This window comes from Geotrypetes seraphini, chromosome 5 (assembly GCF_902459505.1).
Source record: "Geotrypetes seraphini chromosome 5, aGeoSer1.1, whole genome shotgun sequence".
Classification (NCBI taxonomy): Eukaryota; Metazoa; Chordata; class Amphibia; order Gymnophiona; family Dermophiidae; genus Geotrypetes; species Geotrypetes seraphini.
In genome coordinates, this window is record NC_047088.1 from 163,092,710 (window position 1) to 163,112,871 (window position 20,162).

The 20,162-nt window shown below is 48.8% G+C and overlaps 1 protein-coding gene across 10 annotated transcripts in view; it reads left to right on the top strand.

Annotated features, from left to right (window-relative positions):
* Positions 1 to 20,162, top strand: part of FN1 (fibronectin 1) — a 361,029-nt gene that overhangs the window by 155,874 nt on the left and 184,993 nt on the right. For 9 of the 10 annotated variants that reach the window (XM_033945944.1, XM_033945938.1, XM_033945939.1 and 6 more), the window contains exons 14-15: positions 9,500 to 9,677; positions 14,333 to 14,509. In XM_033945944.1, the coding sequence (XP_033801835.1) occupies positions 9,500 to 9,677; positions 14,333 to 14,509 (355 nt within the window). Of the gene's footprint in view, positions 1 to 9,499; positions 9,678 to 14,332; positions 14,510 to 20,162 lie in introns of those variants that run through there. The other variant, XM_033945948.1, reaches the window with a different exon arrangement.

A 20,162-nucleotide genomic window follows, 5' to 3' on the forward strand; every position in this document is an offset into this window, starting at 1 on the left:
GTAAGTAACTACACTTTCTCCTAGGACAAGCAGGATGAGTCAGCCACATATGGGTGACTCCCTAGCCGAGGGATGTACCGACTGGACCTGCGCCTTAGCGCTCTGTGCACCCCTCGCCTGGCTGTGGAGGCCGAGCCGGGCAGGGTAATCAGGCGAAGCAGGTGAAGTTGTGGAAACAAGGTTTTAGATAAAGTGCTGTGTTAACTTAGCAATAATATTCACAGAACAGTGAAACTGGTCAACGACAATCAATGAACAGTGAGAAACCAACTGGTCAACAGTGACAATTCGTACTTGCATGTGAGAATTCATACTTGCCTATTCCACATTCAGTCTAGACAGGAGTGCTGGAAGACCTACTTAATCAATATCTATAACACCCTACTTGATCAGTGTTTGTCGATATTTATAACACCCTACTTGATCAGTGTTTGTCAAGGCTGTGCTAGTGGTTGTTGTCCCTCCCGGGAGGGAAGAGCCACTTCCAAGACTGCTCGGCCGAATGCATTTGGAGCGTGGAAGTAGTGCTTGGTGAAGGTGTGCATGGAGGACCAAATGGCTGCATCGCAGATGTCCCCTGTTGGTGTGTGGTACAGATGAGCCGTTGTGGTGGCTATGGCTCTGCGCTGGTGGGCATGGGCTCCCACCTGCGGTTGACACTGCGCTTTTCAATAAGTGAAGGGGATGCTCTTGGATATCCAGCGCGAGAGCCTGCATTTGGTGGCCGGAAATCCTGGTCTGTTTTGGTCGTAGGAGACGAACAATTGAGGCTTGTCTAGTCTGTTGCATAGTCAGGGCCCACACACAGTCCAGGAGGTGTTGCTGAGGTGGCTGTGTGCCTCCCTGTGGGGGGATGTAGATTGCCGGGAGGCACGCTGAAGCCATCTTCGGCAAGAATCGGGGGTGGGTTCTGGGTACCACCCTGTTCTCATGGAGGAGTGTGTCGGCCAACACGATGGTCAGGGTTTTCCCGACCAGGAATACGGGATCTGCCTCCCCCAAAGGTTTGAAGGGGTCGAGGTGAGCTGATGTGGCACCAAGTTGAGGTCCCATCCGGGCGGTGGTGGTCTGACCGGTGGGTGCAGACTGGACAGTCCCTTCATGAAATTTTGTAATTACTGGATGCCTCGACACTGGTTTGTTGTCTAGGCCAGTGTGGTATGCCGCAATTGCACTTAGGTGGACCTTGATGGAAGTGGGTTTTAGGTCCCACTGAGATAAGCTCAGTATGTACTGCAGGATGTTCGGTATGGGGCAGTTGTAGGGGTCTCGCTGCATGTCTGTGCACTGGTAGCGGAACCTTCTCCATTTCAACCCATAGCATTTTCTGGTTGAAGGTCTTCTGGCTGCCATAAGAGTGTACTCCACGTCTTGTAGTAGGTTCATCCTCTCATCATCCATGCGGTCAGGGCTAAGGAATGCAGGTCGTGGTGGAGGATAAGGTTTCCACGTTGTGTTATGAGAACTGCACTGATCGGGAAGGGGAAGAGGTGGGTGAACCGCTATCCCTTGCCGGAACGGGAACCATGGTTGCAGGGGCCCGGACAGGGCAATCATGATCACCGTTGCTCTGTCCTGAAGGATCTTCTGCAGGACTTAGGGTATGGCGGGTAGGCGTATAAGAGTCCATGGTTCCAACTCGGGGCTGAGACGGCGATGGGTTGATCTCTTTGCGCAGAAGGTCGAGTATTTTGAGTTCAGTTCGGTTGCAAACAGGTCGATGCTCGGTGTGCCCCAGGTGCTGAAGATCTTCTTCGTCGCCGCTGGGTTGAGACACCACTCATAGGGATCCAGCTGGTGGCTGAGGCTTTCTGCCAGGTCGTTCTGCTCCCCGGGAGGTAATTTGCCTGGATGGGGCATTGAATGGAGTTGGTGAACTCCCACATGCGGCAAGCTTCCTTGCATAGCGAGGCTGACCCTGTCCCTCCCTGCTTGTTGATATAGTGCATGGCCACCTGGTTTTCTGTTTGGGCGATGACTGCCCTGCCTGTCACCCATTGTTTGAAGGTTTCGAGGGCATTCCCTATGGCCCTGAGCTCCAGTAGGTAGATATGGAGTGAGGACGCCTGGGCCGACCATATGTCCCCTGTGCGAAGATGGAGAAGGTGTGTCCCCCCTCCATGTTTGAAGGCATCCATGGTGGCCACCAGCTGGTGATGTGGTGGTCTGGTTTCCCTTTCGCTAAGTTATCTCGGGCCGTTCACCAGTGAAGCGTCTTGTGTATGGGCTGGCAAATGGGTATCTGGGTGGTCAGAGGTTGGGTACACTGGTCCCAGTGACGTCTGAGGTGCCCTTTCAGGGATCTCATGTGTAGTATGGTGTGCTGGACAACAAAGACCACAGCCGAGACACAGGAGGGAGCGTGCTGACGATGAGCTACTGGCAGGGATGCACTGGACCAGGGATGTCATGGAGTCGATCTGGTAGTCCTGTAGGACGGCCTTGGTCTGTGTGGTGTCGATGACTGCCCAGCTGAACGATATCCCCTGGGTGGGATTTCATGTAGTTGATGAGGAACCCCAGTTCTTGGAGGAGGGTTATGGTGGTTGTCGGGGCTGCCAGCTGTCGAGATAAGATAGGATGTACACCCTTTGAAGGTGAGGATGTGCCACTGCCACGCACTTTGTGAATGCTCTTGGAGCTGTTGAGAATCCAAGGGGTAGGACCTTGTACTGGAGGCGTCTGTCTTGGCTTTAGAAGCGACGATGCCTCCTGTGGGCTGGGTGCATGGGCACGTGAGTGTATGCATCATGTAAGTACAGGGATACTAGCCAATACTCGGGCTTAAACAGGGCCAAGACTGTACCCAGAGATTGCATCTGGACCTTGTGTATGCACCTGTTGAGCTTGCAGAGATCCAGGAACGAGCGTTGTCCTTGTCCATGGTGACGCGAGGGTTCCTGGAGTAGAAACCCCTTGGTGATCTCCTCTGTTCGTCACCGCCTCTATTGATTCTGCCGAAGCAGGTCCTCTCCTTGCTACAGGAAAATTGGGTCATCAGATGGAGGGTGCCCTGCCCACTCTGGGGGGGGGGGGCGGGAGTAGAGACGAATTCGGAATCCCTGCTTGATGATGCTGAGGGCCCACTGGTCGATGCTGATCCTGGGCCAAGCCTTTGCAGACAATCTGATCCTGCTGGGCCGGAGGGTGGTCAAGGTTTTGTTTTTGTCTTAGGGAGAGGGCTGCCCTTGGATGCCCCTGCCCCTCGGGCGGTGCTTGTTTGCGTAGCAGTTATGTTACTGTTGCGAGTGCTGGGGTACAGACTGCTGCCAATGTGGACTGGCTCGGTGGTGAGCTAAAGTCCCTGTTTTATTTTATTTATTTATTTTCTCTCACTGGCCTCCTGATAACTGGCATCTGGAACTGGAGCGCAGCAATTCGTACGCTCAGCATTGCGCCCTCGAAGGTCTTTTTCCCCATGGAATCCAGGGTTTTTCAGGTCCTTCCCTGACGGGGTGTTGGAGGGGGAGTCGTGCTGCCCTGTTTCTCTTAAGCGCCAAGGCTACCGCAATGTCCATGTATGGCTGCTGCAGGTTGTCAAATCCCCGGGCCGGAAAGATCTGGTACTTCAGTCCCAGTCTCCTTGATGTTGGTTGCCCTGAAGAGGGAGTCAGCCAAATCTCGTCTCTGCAGTCTAGGAGGTTCTTGTGGACTGGAATCGCCACTGCCTGCGTGAAGTACTGGTAGTTCAGGCCTTGTAGTACTCTGTCTTGGGTACTTGTTGTCCACCCACGTGGATCTTGAGAAAGGCTGTGAGTTTCTGGAGGGACTTGGGGTGAGTCCTCGTTTGTGGGTTTTCTTTTTTTTTTTTTTTTTTAAATAGTTTAATTTATATGAAAGATCAGGTGGACTTCCTAATCAAAAAGAGTTTTTTCACCCTCTGGAAACTTAAATCCATTAAAGCATACTTTGATAACTCTGCCTTCAGAATCTTGGTACAATCCCTTGTATTAAGTCAACTCGACTACTGTAACATCGTCTACTTAGCAATCCCCCAAAATAATATGCGACGATTACAACTAATGCAAAACACTGCGGTCAGACTAATCTTCGGTCTAAAGAAGTTCGATCACGTGACGCCATACTTCAAACAGCTACACTGGTTGCCGATGGAAGCTCGTGTAAAGTTTAAGTTCGCCTGCCTCTGTTTTTAAAGTTTTCTACGGTCTAACCCCTAAATACATCATTGACCTATTCTCCTTCTCAGCCAACAAACTCAAGAGAAGTTCCCACTCGCACTTCGTTTCTCCACCGGTAAGAGGATGCAAACTAAAAAAACACCATGAGCATCTTCTCTCACATCAGGCTGCTCTATGGGATAAAGACCTAGAACAACTCCTATTGCCCACCACTTATGAGGTATTCAGGAAACGCCTCAAAACCCACCTATTCCTGAAATACCTAGACAGTTGACCCACTTCCCTCTTTCCCCTCCCTTGCCCTTTCTCCCCATTGTTCCCCACATCCCTTAAGTTAATTCAACTTGTACGTCAACTCAACTTGTACTCCACTAATCTTTTGTAAACCGCATAGAACTTAACGGTATTGCGGTATATAAACTGTTATTATTATTATTATTATTAATTATTTATTTATTTTTGTGGGTGGTGACTCGGGGCGTGGCTGGAGGCTGGTGTGTTGCTTGTTCCTCTGTTGCTTGGGTGTATGGCATGCCGCTGGAACGCGCCATGTTGTGCGTGGCTCCCTCTAAAGGGGGGTATTGGGGGGAGTGTTGCCCGCTGAGAGAGGAGTGGGTCAGCAAGAGGATTAACTGTTTCTGCTGGTCCCACCCCTGGTGGTTCGCAGGTTCATGTGCTACTCCACTTGACTGGTTGGGTGGCTCCATGTACCCCACCGACATTCTCTGTCCTTCTTGAGAGAGGGGAGAGCCTGCAGATGCACCCCTTCATCTGTGCCAGTGCTCCTGGCTGCGTTTTCCACTGTTCCTGGAAGCAGAGAAAGAGGAGTGATGATGCCTTCTGTGTGGGCTTCTCCTGCTGTACTGCCTATTGTATATTAAACTGTACAGCGCTGCATATGCCTTTCAGTGCTATAGAAATCATAAATAGTAGCAGAGTCCCTCATGCTGGCTGGAAAAGCACTGTCTGCCTAAGTATCTGAAGTGCAAACAGCTCTTTAGGCTGAGGAGTTTCAAACCCCCATCTTTGGGGAGGGGTGGTCTGACATGCTGCATCACTGATGACATCAGCACCATGCTTTGTGAACAGTTCCCAGGGACTGCCCCTGTTGCCGGGTAAGAATGAAAAACTTGTGTTGCAATTGGTTGCCAGCAGTTTCCATCATGGCTGGTAGCTAATGTGAAAGGCAGACTCCTCGTTCCCGACATGAGGGGGGGAGGGGGGAAGAGGTCTGAACTGCAGACTCTGTGGGACCAAAGAGGGAAAGAAGCATCGAGTTTATTTTATTTTATTTATTTATTTTTTCAGCATGTGGGGAGATTGCAGGGAGGAGGGGCAATCCCCTGCCCTGTACAAGCTGTCTCCTGCTGGTGGGAGAGATCTGCAGGTCCTCCCGAGGGAAAGAAGCATGGGAGTTTCTTTCTCCTTAAATTCAGATTGGGAGGAGGGTGGGGCAGAGCCCTCGGGGCTGCAAAAGATTATCGGAGGTTTTCCCAAAAACAAGCAGATAAGACTTACCTTTGGGGCTGGAGGGGGAACCCCGATCGGCTCCCTGCAGAGGCTGGCTGTACGCGGCAGCATGTAGTCTGGAGGGTGAAAACCCCGATCTGCTGCTTGCAGAGGCTGGCTTTACGCGGCAGCATGCAAAGACTCCGGTGGAGATCTCTCAGTCTGGAGGGCGAAAACCCCGATCTGCTGCCTGCAGAGGCTGGCTTTACGTGGCAGCATGCAGTGACTCCTGGAGAGATCTCTCAGTCTGGTGAGACTCCTATCGGCTGCCCTGCAGAGGCTGGCTGTACACGTCAACATGCAGGGACTCCGGGAGATATTTCTCTACCGGGCCGAGTGCAGACGGGGGGATTAGCTGAGCCAGGGCATCCTGGAGGCTCCTTGCCGCTGTAGCTTGTGGATCCCCCGCTGCTGCATTCCGATGAGGATGGCTGCTGGAGGAAGAATCTCAGGCCTCACTTCTATTCATGAAGTCTCTTAGTGCCCTCTTCCTTAGCTTGCGTGCACGTGGTGACATGTGCGCACAATGCAAGCAACACGGAAACCTCGAGCACCGGATCCAATCTGGGCGCACAATTCATGAAGATCCAGTGTATTCATCCTTCTCTTGCATCCCAGTCGTTTCTTTAGATGATTCAGGCATCTTCAAGGTGATGAGTAGAAAAGTTGTAATGGAGAGCTGTAGAAAATCCAACCGATGGGAACGGGCGGAAACTAAAGACTGGGGATTAGGGGGAAGCAGGGGGAAATGGGTAGGGCTCGGGCATGTCCAGTGGGGCCCAGGCACTGCACGTGCTCAGAGAAAAAAAAAAAATCTCTCTGAGCTATTGGAGAGCTTATCCGCAAATTGGGAGCTGTTGGGACAACACCCATATGTGGCTGACTCATCCTGCTTGACCTAGGAGAACTCACATTTTACATGCCATTTGCACAGTGAAATGTACAGAAAACTGGTACTTATGTGCATAAGTAGCAAAAAAATTGAGTGCTATTCTGTAAACCATAGTGCATAAATGGAAGTGGGTGGCCACTGGGACAGAGCATGGGTAAGACATGGTTGCAGCTACCACTTACATGCAGTTTTCAGAAGTTTAGCACATAAGTAGGAGCCCCATCTATGTCCCACCCTTGCTCCGCCATTGTGCATGCCCCCACTTTGCAAATATCTACCATGTAAGTTAAGTAGCTATTTGCAGAATGGCTTATAGGTAAGGGTTACCAGATTTCATGACCCCAATCCCGTTTTACCCCCCCCAGCACTACCCCATTCTGCCCCATCCCCACACAAACCTCGTGTCTCCTTCCCCAAGCTCTGGTCCGTGTCTAGAGAGCTTCTGCGCATGCGTGGACGTCAATGCGATGACATCACTCTCACGCACACATGCGTGTGATGTCGTCACATTGACATGCGCAGAAGCCCTCCTGATGCGGCCCAAGCTCGGGGAAGGTGACATGAGGTTCGTGTGGGGGTGGACCTTCCAAAACATGGACAAACTGACGACAAATACTGTCCTATTTGGGGCCATGTCACCAATAATGCTTCACAACATTCATTCCTACCAGGACACCTGGCCTTGGTCACATATGCAGAGCACAGATAAACCCTATGCAGATACAGGACCACAAACTAAAAGTCCTAATATACACAAACGAAACCCTAAGATGCAAGACTCTGCATGCGGTACAACAACAGAGAAAGAGAAATAAATTTCTTCCTGAACAGTGCAAAATATAGACAGCAGATGTAAATTCTGAAAACGGACACATTCCAATCACTAAATTGAAAATGAAATCACTTTTCCTACCTTTGGAGTCCTTTTATTAAGGCGCTCTAATCAATTTAGCGTGCGCGCTAAAAATTATCGCAAGCTAAATGCTAAGGCGCCCATAGAATATAATGGATGCCTTAGCATTTAGCGCGCACTGGATAATCAGCGAAATACAATAATACAGTAAAAAAAAACAAATATTTGTAAAATAGAATTTCAATAATAAAACTCTCATTAAGTAATAAATTTATCGAACAAATTGGTCTTAATTAATTTCCGAAAACAGCAATAAGATAACATAACTTGCAGAATACATTTACCTAACCAAGATTGTTGCCTACCAGCTTGAAATGCTAGGGTCCTATTAATTTTTGGAAAAGCAAATAATAATAACTTTATTCTTCTATATTGCCATAATCGTGTGACTTCTAGGCGGTTCACACTGAAGAGAGCTGGACAATCAGCGAGTTACAATATGCAGATAATCAGCGAATTACAATATGCAGAGTCTTAAAATACAGCAAATTACAATGTACAGTTTATTAAAATTACAACATATTAGAAGTAATACAGTTGGTTTTAGTGTTTGATGTAGTTACTGTTTAGGTGATAAATCTATCAAATAAGGCAGTTTTTATATCTTTCCTAAAAGCGTCGTAGGTCAGTCTAGCTCCATTAATGTAGTTGTCTAGCCAAGCTTGCTGTTTGTTTGCTTGGTACATAAAAGTCCTATCCAAAAAGGTTTTGTATTTACAGCCAGTAATGCTTGAGTATGCAAATAGATTGCAGTTTCTGGTTAGTCTTATAGGGCTATATAGTACGAAGTGAGGTAGCAGGTAGGTAGGAGCTAGTCCCCAAACCAGCTTGAAACATACGCAAGAGAACTTGAATATTATAAGTAGAAGTTTCTAGTTTCTCTTGATGGTCTATGCAACACAAAATGAGGAAAAAGGTAAGCTGGAAACAATCCCAATATCAGCTTAAAGCAGATACAGGAAAATCTGAATAATACTCTTGCCTCCAAAGGCAGCCAATGAAGTAAACAATAACATGGACTAATATGGTTCTTTTTTAAACCAAAAATCAATCGAACAACTGTATTCTGAATTATCCTTAATTTCCTTAGAATTTTTTGGGTGCTCCTAAATAGATGATGTCACAATAGTCTAAAATAGATAAAACTAATGCCTGCACCAATAGTCTGAACGATAAAGGATCAAAATATTTTTTATGGTTCTTAATTTCCACAATGTAAAAAAGCATTTTTGTACCACTAAGTTCGTGTGTTCTGCTAGTGTTAGACGTCCTTCAAGGATGTAGCTGTTCCTTCCATCCACTTTCCCCTTTCTGACCTAAGCTTGGATAGAGAAGCAGAGAGTATTGGAGGGGGGGGGGAATCAGAATGACAATGGAGGCTGCCCCAGAGGTCTTCAGGAGCTGCTATTGGCCTCTGGACCTTACATAGAAGAAAACTGGCTTTTGCATCATGTTGCATCTACATGTGTACATAACATTACAAATTTGATATTGATTTGAATATTTTATTTTTATTTATTTATTACTAGAGTTTGATATTCCGCTTTTAGAATAAGTGCACAGAAAAGCAATTTACCAGTACGAATGTCTTTCAACTGTTCTAAAATGCTCTCTATGCCCTTTTTTCCTATATGCAACCATTTTCAAATCTAGCCTTGTTCTTTGTCTTCCTAGTAAAATACTGCTCAATTTGATCTATTTGGGATTGGGATTTTATATAATGCTTGGACAATGTGTATTAAGTGGTTTACAATCAGGTTCTTCAAGCATTTTCCCTGTGTTTCCCGGTGGGCTCACAATCTATCTAATGTACCTGGGGCAGTGGAGGATTAAGTGATTTGCCCAGAGTCACAAGGCGCAGCTTGGGATTTGAACCCACAAGCTCAGGGTGCTGAGGCTGCAGCTCTAACCACTATACCATATTTTCCTATATATGAATCATTCTTTGTTGTAGTCCTGGGTACTACTTCTGTGGTTAATGGCGCCGTTACATGAATGAAACACAAACCTTTGCTGCTATTACTTCATTCCGTCTTTATCTTTCAGAAAAATAAACAAGTTGCCTGGAAGCAGGTAACTATACCTGGACATCTGAATTCCTATACAATCTCGGGCCTAAAAGCCGGTTTGATTTATGAAGGTCAGCTCTTCAGTTTACTGCATTACGGTCAAAGAGAGGTCACAAACTTCGAATTTACAACCACTACCACCACTCTAGTGTCCAGTGAGTATTGCTTTAATTCGTTTGAATATTATCCCTTTGGCTTGTAGGCAGAACACTACAGCTGTCCTAGTCTCTAACTTGAGAAGAGTTCTGGATTGAAGTTCTGTACTGTTATCATGGGAAGGTCAACTTGTCTGGACTGGTTTGGCATGGATTGTAACTGTCAATTTAAACAATGGAGGACCACGAGAGTTGCCATGTTTGCAGTGGTATCAAACCACTGCAAACTGAGTTAGAGACATTTACCAGTCACATATAACAGTCATCTGATCCTCACTTCCTTTGAGCATTAGTAAGCAGCCTTAATCAGAAGGAACCCCAAATGTTTGGCCATACATGTGACTTGCTATTCATGTGACTTGCTTTTACTAAGATACCATTTAGCATGTGATAATAGTTAGCATGTGATAATTCAACCCCGCCCCCCTTTTATGCGCTAGAGGCTTTTAGCATGGGCTGGCGAAACAAGTGCTCTAACACTCATAGGAATTCTAGTTTCAAGTTTATTAAGCATCTGATATCCCGCCTATCATTACGTCTAGGCAGTTTCCATGAAAATTGTTACAAACATAGGGGGATAGCAAAAGAAAATCATATTAGACATATAATCACTAGAACAAATTAAAATTTAAGAAGAAGAGAACAAAAAAAGGCACAGAAGGGGGGAAGTGGAATATGAGCATCAGAGCATTTTTACTGTGCTGGCTAAACCAATTCTAGCATCTTGGTAAATGGGGCCCTCGGTTAGTGCACCTTAGTTAAAGGGACCCTCTGTAAGCATTTTGGGGTAAATATTTATTTACTGTATTTAAGAAATTTCTATTCCATCTATCAACTAGGCAGATTACAAAGTAGACACACATCAAATGCCAGACCTACAAAAAATACAAATTAAAATTAAAATAAACATACTAAAATACAAACTCAGTAAAAAATAAATTCAACAGGAAGAATGATCACAGGAAAGAAGTACTTCAAAGCAGTAAATTCTTATTAGTAGAAGATACCTAGGATAAGAAGATAAACAGCTGCCTATTTCAGACCTTTTCAATAAAAAAATGGTGCTTTCATTTTTTATAGAACACTAGTGCAAGTGACAAAAACAGTACTTATATTTACAACAGCTCTGTTGCTGCTATAAATGCCCAAAATGTATGTAAAGTATTGAAAACTGTAATTAATGTGTATATTTGCCTGCTCTGCCCATGTACACATCCACCAGCAAATTATACACCATCAAAACATGATGTGTTCTTTTCTGCTTTTATATTTGCAGTATATTAAATAAATTGAACTTGAAAAATAAATTGAACTTGAGATCATTTAAATAGTGACCCTCAAAATTCTATAAAGTCCACCTAAAGTTAGCCGCCTATATCGGTGTACCTAGCCACGGAGCTAGGTGTCTATTTTTAACTTATCATTTAGGCCAAGAAAACCCTGGCATAAATATAGTGCACCTAAAAGTTAGGACTCCTAGCAACCCTTAATGCTGCTTAGGAAGCACTAAGCATGATTCTATGCAGTGTGCCTAACTTTTGTAGAACTGTGTTTAGCACCATGCTAGTCATCAATTTTTTATTTATTTACTTAATTTTATATCCTGTCCTCCATAATGAGCTCAGAACAGGTAACAAGGAATTTATTCAGGTACTCAAAGCATTTTTCCCTGTCTGTCGCAGTGGGCTCACAATCTATCTAATGTACCTGGGGCAATGGGGAGGGGGATTAAAGGGCAAATTCTATAAGAAGCGGCCAAATGTTTTGCGCCGATGTAGGCACTATTCAACGCGATTCAAGTAAAATTGGGTGCTGTTTAATGAATCACGCTGAGCAGCACCTATTTTGGAGGCGCCCAATAAATAGGCTAGTTCTAGGCACAACTGAAAGTCAGGCGCCTAAGCACACTTAAGAGTAACGATTCTGCAAAAAGGTGTCTAACACATAGCCACGCCCATGCCTAACATGCATAGCGCCTATATTTTTGAAGGCCGCCTAAATTTATAGAGGTGCCTTGTTGCAGAATCGCTCTTTCTTGATAGGTGCCTCAGTTTCAATTATTGCTGATTAAAAAGCTTAATTGTGCTTGTTAATCAACATTAGGTCCGGTTACAGAATTTGGGCCTAAGTGACTTGGCCCAGAGTCACAGGGAGCAATGTGGGTTTGAACCCACAATCACAGGGTACTGAGGCTGTAGCTTTAACCACTGCACAAAAACAGAATCCAATGAAATCTGCAGTAGAACAAGCAGCAAGCAAAAAACAAAACGAAAACTGCAGACCATGTACAGGATGCAGGCAATGTTTATTATACCATAAGTAAAATGCAGTGAATATACAACCTTATTACCAACCAAGGGACCCGACACGGTCCGTGTTCCTCAGGGGTGGATAAGGTATTGAAACAAACCGCAATAAAAAGATATCAAACAAATGCCTGTGTAACTCCGATGCTCAAAATAAAAGTAAAAATGAATGTGTTATTGTGACGCACATTCATTTTTACTTTTATTTTGAGCATCAGAGTTACACAGGCATTTGTTTGGTATCTTTTTATTGCGGTTTGTTTCAATACCTTATCCACCATGGACCCCTGAAGAAGGTGTGTTGTCCGAAACACGGATCGTGTCGGGTCCCTTGGTTGGTAATAAGGTTGTATATTCACTGCATTTTACTTATGCTTTAATCACTGCACCACATGCTCCCCCTCTAGGCCTTAAGGCCCTGATTCTGCAAAGTGCTCCCAATTGTAGGCAGCTATAGGCGTCCTACAGCTGTCTAATCAGCAAATCGGGAGGCACTTTTTCTAAAAAAAAAAAATGCTCCCCAGGCAGGCCGCCTATATTAAAGGCGCCTCCAGAGAGCCTAGAGAGGAACGCAAGCCCGCCTATGCTCGCCTAAGGCTAGGCGGTAACCTTAAGCGAACCTAGGCGGCCCTAGGGGTCTCCCTAGCAGAGCTGGAGACCCTTACAATGTAGGCTAGCAAAATGCTGGCCTACATGGTAAGTAGACGCAACCGCTATATCTAATCGCAGCAAGGATCTCCCCCCAACGGCTCCCCCCCCCTAAGATCACCAGCAGGAGGGTACCCAACCCCTCCTGCCGAACTCCCCCCAACGAAACCCCTCACCCTGGAACCCCTCTGTGGGCTTACCTCCAATTTGGCCGCCTCCGTCCAAATGTGGCTGGCCCGCCCCTTCACTGCCCAACCCACAGGATCCTAGAGCCTGATTGGTCCAAGCACCTAAGGCCCCCTCCTATAACCGGTGTCTGCAACATGGACGTCGTTTACAGAATCGGGTTAACTTTGGGTGGGTGTAGGCCTAAATGACTAATATACAGTCATTTGCATATATCTCTGCTCCTAGAACTAAATGGCTCTTTACAGAATTTCCCTTTTGTTTTTCAGTAAAATATGTATCAACCTGCATATCTAGGTTTCCTTACAACCAGTATAGCAACTTGGATTCCTTATCATTTAGTCTACAAGTGGGAATTGATTAGCTTGTTCTGACATTTTTCCAGAGCTTATGCATTCTTTTGTAAACCACACCAGGATTTATACTGAGCATCAGGCAGACAAATTCACTACAGTGTTGGTCTCCCTCAATCCTAGCCTTCTAGTCTATTCACTAGAGGGGAGGAAAATCAACCCCAAAAGGATTGCCGGCGGCCTTCCCCAGATTTATTCTGTGCTCCACCAGGAATCTGGGCCTATAGCCTTCCCAGGAGCAGCTTACTTGATCTATTCACTGTTGCTGCACCAGACCACATACATTACCATACATTTCTCTTATATACCACAAGTTTTGACTGGGATTCAATGTGGTTTACAATAAGATTCTCAATTGGAATACATGAGTACAGAGAGTCCCCGAGTTACAGAAGTCTGACTTAAGTACGACTCATACTAAAGAACGTGATTGCGGCTCCATTTGATTTCACTGAGCAGTATTTGCAGTGGCATAGACTCCTACACTTCTTCTGCAACAGATTCAGGAATGATGCATGGCCACATTAAGAACAGTGTGTGCTTGTACATGCTGTACCTTAGAGGGGACACTGGTAGGGACAGTTGGCCCTTTTATCAGCTTGGAGCAGAGGTAAGCAGCAAGAATCTTAAAATCTACAAGTTCTTAGTTACATACAAATCCAACTTAAGAACAGCTTTTAAAACGTAACTCGTTCTTAACCCGGGGACTGCCTGTACTGAATATAGGTTATATGGACAGATTATTGAGTTTAAGTTATTGGCTCATTGGTTTAGAGAAATGCTTAGGAGCTGAAGGCTGCAGCAACCTTATATAAGTGGAGTGAATTCCACTCTGAGCTGCTTTTCTCTGGCTTCATTGGATGGCAAGGGGACATACATAACCCACTTTTTTGGACTGGTCTGGCATGGACAATAAGGAAAGATTATTAAAACACCATGGCTGGTGTTTAAAATAAATGTTCACCTCAGTGTTTAAATATTGACCTGCTAGGAAATAAGGATATTCATTATTTTCCATATTAATGTGGAACTGATAAGTATGCCTTTCAAGTCGGCCCATAGACTGCATATGAGATGCGTAAAGAGAAGTACCTGTAGAGTAACTCCATCTTTAGATTTTACAACAGTTTCACAACTTGTATTGCATGCTTTTCTTCAACAGATAATACACTTACTGGAGAAACTACACGCCTTCCTCCTATGGTGGCAACTTCTGAGTCTGTGACAGAAATCACCTCCAGTAGCTTTCTGGTCTCCTGGGTTTCTGCATCAGACACAGTGTCAGGATTCCGTATTGAGTATGAGCTCAGTGAAGATGGAACTACAAAGCAGTATCTTGGTAAGGAGACATCTGAATACAGGACTCTGCAGCGCTTTTCAAAAATGGTACTTAATAATCAATTGTGATCAGGAACTTTAAAAGTTCAAATCTGATATTATCCCAGGACAAGCAGGCATGATATTCTCGCATGTGGGTGACATCATCTACGGAGCCCCGATGCGGACAGCATTTCAAGCAAACTTGATTGAAGATTCAAGCTTGCTGGCTGCACCACGCATGTGTGCCTCCTGCTCCACTAGAGGGCGCATCCCCTCCTTGTGGTCTCCAGTTCGATTTTTTCCGCTGTGCTAAGAAGACACGTTTTTTCTTAGCACTGCCCTAGTGCCTTCTTTGCACCACGATTTATTTCCTTTTTTCTTTTTCTTTCTCCGTAAAAGTCGCTGTGCATAACAAAAATTTTTTCTTTCCTGCTCATCGCACTTTTCGCGCCTTTTTCTCGCGATCCGGGGGCTCAAGTGCACCGGGTGCGAGCGTCTTCTATCTCTCACAGACCCGCTCGCTGGTGCATCCTTTGCCTGGGGGCCGACCATCCAACGGAAACTTGACCCCGGTGTGCAACTTTTCAACAGCGGGTGCTCCGCCGCCGACGGGCCCACATGGCAGAGCTATTTGCTACCGATCAACCCTCGACCTCGGCCTCGAGATCGGCCCCGGCCTCAATCTCGGCCTCGAGTACATCGGCCCCACCTCGGGACTCGACTTCGAAGACCTCGAGCTCTCATAAGTCCTCGGCCCCGGGTAAGTCCCCTCTTCCTTCCTCAGGTTCCACATCATCAAAGAAGCCAACCTCGGGGACAACGGCCACACAGGGTGGAAACTCTTTACCCACGGCCCCGGCAAAAAACCCGACCTCGGGACGTGCCTCCACCCCTCGGGAATGCTCTGAAGCGAGATTGCCCCCGGTGGAGAGCACAGCGGCCTTGGACATGCCCTCGATGCTGTCCGTGCCCGTATTCCAGGACCTGCTCTGAGCGATGATCACAACGGAGCTTTCCGCTGCCATAGCTCACCTTCAACCGGCCTCGGCCTCGACCTTGCATGCGCTGGACCAGCCTGAGCAACGCGCCGAGACCCCTCGAGGAAAACCGCGCCGTTCTCGTCACCTCTCCTCTTCCTCGGATTCCTCCCCGAGGCATTCGAAGCATTCGAGGCATTCAAAATGAAAATCGAGACCCTTCTCTAAGAAAGCCCGGAGCTCCCCTCCGGTACGAGGGCGCACCCCCTCGACTCGATCGGGGGAGCCGCTAAGGGTCACCGAGCTGTCTCTTACCAACCCACAGCTCCTATTGACTCCCCCTCGGTCCGGAGCTCCGGCCCGAGGCCCTAGGCTTTCGCCGAGGAAGTCCGGGGAGGGATCCCCGACCAGGCACCGGTCGGTCCCCAGAACCCCGGTGTCGTCCCCAAGGGGCTCCTCGAGGCGACGCAGGTCCTCGACCCCGGAGCGCTTTCACATCGCGTCTCTGGTATCGGACCGAGGATCCGAGCAAGAGCCCCGCTATTTGAGGGAGGCTTCTCCTTCCTTCTCAGCCAAACGGCGGTCCCGGTCACCGTCCCTGCAAGGGGCCACGGGACCCCATCGACCATCCTTCACGAGGTTCGTTCAGGACATGGGACGTGCCCTTGACTTGGACCTACAATCTGACTCAAGGTACTCCAAGGAGTACCTGGTGGAGCTCGATATGCCTTCTCCGCCCCGAGAGTCCCTGCGGCTGCCACTGAACCCGGTACTCGGGCAGACCCTTATCAGGAACCTCGAGACTCCTTACATGGTGACGGCGGTCCCATCCAAAATGGAGTCTAAGTACCGGACGGTACCTCACCCGGGGTTTGAGCAACCACAGCTGTCCCACCAATCCCTACTGGTGGAATCATCTCTAAAAAAGCTCACCCCTCGAGGGTGTCCGCGGCGGTCCCCCCTGGACGCGAAGGCCGGACACTGGACAAATTCGGACGCCGGTTGTACCAGAACTCTATGATGACCAACAGAGTCCTGAACTACACCTTCACTTTTTCCTCCTACCTGAAGCACCTCATTGGGAGGCTCGCCTCCTTCTCGGAGAGCTTACCCACCCCTCGCCAGACAGAGTTCAGCCTCCTCCTCGAGGATTTTTCCAACCTCAGGCTACACTTGTTCCACGCCGCCTACGACGGCTTTGAGCTATCTTCCAGGGTCGCAGCCTTCGCAGTGGCCATGCGCCGGCTGGCATGGCTACGACTCGTCTATATGGATCCCAACCTACAAGATCGACTAGCCAACCTCCCCTGCGTCGGGAAGGAACTCTTTGACGACACCATCGAAGCCGCTACGAAACGGCTGTCTGAACACGAACGCTCATTCGCGTCCCTTGTCCGACAGAAGCCTAAGCCACAGACCCCTCGCCCCTTCCGGGGATTACCTCGACGCTACCCCCAGAAGTCCACACCGACCTTCTCAAGACCACCGCCGTGACGCCCCCAGGCTCACTCTAGGGCTCCACCAAAGTCATAGCCCACGGCGTCGGCGAAGCCATCTCCGTCCTTTTGATGGAATGGGCGGATGGGGGCGGGCCCCCTCTGCACCTCCACCCTCCCCCCTCCCCATCGGGGGCTGCCTTCAAGCCTACTACCCTCGCTGGAAAGCCATCACGTCAGACTCATGGGTCCTTGGCGTGATCTCATCAGGATACTCGCTCAACTTTCGGGAGATACCCCCCGACAGCCCACCAAGTGCGTGTCCTCCAAATCGAGTGCAGTTGCCCTTCCTCTCCGAGGCACAGGACCTCCTCCACCTGCAGGCGGTGGAGTTGGTCCCCCAAAATCAAAGGGGCCAAGGATTTTACTCCCGCTACTTCCTGGTACTGAAGAAGACGGGAGACCTGCGCCCAATCCTGGACTTAAGGCGCCTGAACAAGTTTCTGGTACGGGAAAAGTTCCGGATGCTTTCCCTTCCGATCCTTTACCCCTTGATCAGCGAAGGCGATTGGCTCTGCTCCCTCGATCTGAAGGAGGCCTACACCCATGTCCCAGTGCACCCTGCTTGCCGCAGGTTCCTGTGCTTCCAGGTGGGGGACCTCCACCTGCAATATCGGGTCCTCCCCTTCGGCCTGTCCTCGTCCCCCTGAGTCTTCACGAAGTGCCTCGTAGTAGTCGCGGCTACCTTGCGCTCCCAGGGTCTACAGGTATTCCCCTATCTGGACGATTGGTTGATCAAAGCCTCGACCAGGGAGGGGGTTATCTCAGCGACCCAACAGACTATTACTGCGCTTCAGCGTCTGGGGTTCGAGATAAACTTCCCAAAATCCCAGCTATGCCCCTCTCAGTCCTTACAATTCATCGAGGCCGTGCTGGACACGGTCCGTCAGCGTTCCTTCCTCCCTCCTCAGCGTCGGGAGGCGTTGGTAAATCTGAGCCGACAAGTCTCGAGATCGACTACCGTCTCGGCACGACAGATGATGACGCTCCTCGGCCATATGGCCTCCACAGTCCACGTTACCCCGCTTGCCAGCCTCCATCTGCGGTTACCACAATGGACCTTGGCATCACAATGGCGACAGGATCGGGACCCGATCTACCGCCACGTGACAGTGACTCCTTCCTTGCAAATATCGCTCCGTTGGTGGGCCGACTCTTCGAATCTTTCCAAGGGTTTGCTCTTCCTCGCCCCGCCACACCACAAGGTCCTAACCACGGACTCGTCGGAGTACGCTTGGGGGGCTCATGTAGACGGTCTACACACACAAGGCCTATGGACCACAAAGGACCGTTACTGCCACATCAACGTGCTGGAGCTTCGGGCCATTTCCTCGCCGCGGTGGCCTTTCAGCACCTACTTCACGACCGGGTGGTTCTCATCCGCACGGACAACCAGGTGGCGATGTACTACGTATACAAGCAAGGAGGGACGGGGTCTTGGCCCCTCTGCCAGGAGGCTTTACGGCTCTGGGAGTGGGCAGTCTCCCAAAACATCTCCCTTCGAGCGGTTTACATCCAAGGGGAACAAAACTGCCTGGCGGACAGGCTCAGCCGCCTCCTCCAGCCACACGAGTGGTCCCTGCACTCTCAGGTGCTGCGACAAGTATTCGACACGTGGGGGACTCCCCAGGTAGACCTGTTCGCCTCCCCCGACAATCAAAAACTGCCTCTCTTCTGTTCAAGGATATACTCCCCGGACCGTCTCGAGGCCGATGCCTTCCTCCTAGATTGGGAGGGAAAGTTCCTCTATGCGTTCCCGCCGTTCCCTCTGATTCTGAGGACGCTGGTCCATCTAAAATCTCTGAGGGCCACCCTGATCCTGATCGCTCCTCGAGGGCCCCGCCAGCCTTGGTTCTCCCTGCTACTTCAACTCAGTGTCAGGGAACCTCTACTTCTGCCTGTCTTTCCCTCTCTGCTATCTCAGAGTCGGGGTTCACTGTTACATCCCAATCTTCAGTCTCTTCATCTGACTGCTTGGTTTCTTTCCCCTTGACTTCCTTCCCGGTATCTCAGTCGGTCAGGGAAGTGTTGGAGGCTTCTCGGAAGGTCTCGACTAGACTCTGCTATTCTCAGAAGTGGACTAGATTCTCGTCCTGGTTCTCCTCTCATAGCCAGGACCCGGTGTCGGTCCCCGTGTCCTTGGTTCTGGAGTATTTACTCCATTTATCTCACTCTGGCCTGAAGACCAATTCCATTCGAGTCCATCTCAGCGCCATCGCTCCCTTTCATCAGCCCCTGGAAGGGAAGGCTCTTTCACTCCATCCCTTAGTCTCCCGTTTCATGAAGGGGCTCCTGAATGTTCATCCTCCCCTCAAACCGCCTCCGGTGGTTTGGGATCTCAATGTGGTTCTAGCTCAACTGATGAAACCTCCATTTGAGCCTATGGATAAGTGTCATCTTAAATTTCTCACCTGGAAAGTGATCTTCCTACTCGCCCTCACTTCTGCTCGAAGGGTTAGCGAGCTGCAGGCCTTGGTAGCTGACCCACCTTTCACGGTATTCCACCATGACAAGGTGGTCCTCCGCACTCACCCTAAGTTTTTGCCTAAGGTGGTGTCTGATTTTCATCTCAACCAGTCCATTGTTCTACCTGTGTTCTTCCCCAAGCCCCACTCTCATCCCGGAGAGGTGGCGCTTCACACTCTCGACTGCAAGCGGGCGTTGGCCTTCTACCTCCAACGCACCCAGTCTCATCGGACGGCCCCCCAGTTGTTTCTGTCCTTCGACCCCAACAGGTTGGGGCGCCCAGTTTCCAAGCGCACCCTATCCAATTGGTTAGCTGCTTGTATTTCCTTCTGCTACGCTCAGGCTGGTCTCACGCTGCACGGTCGAGTTACGGGACATAAGGTCCGAGCGATGGCAGCTTCGATAGCTTTCCTCAGGTCCACGCCTATCGAGGATATCTGCAAGGCTGCCACGTGGTCTTCGGTTCATACTTTCACCTCACACTACTGTCTGGATACACTGTCCAGGAGCGATGGCCGGTTTGGCCAATCGGTCTTACGTAACCTATTTTCTTAAATTGCCAACCTCCCTCCATCCCTTGTCAGTTAGCTTGGAGGTCACCCACATGTGAGAATATCATGCCTGCTTGTCCTGGGATAAAGCACAGTTATTTACCGTAACAGGTGTTATCCAGGGACAGCAGGCATATATTCTCACAACCCGCCCACCTCCCCGGGGTTGGCTTCTTTGCTAG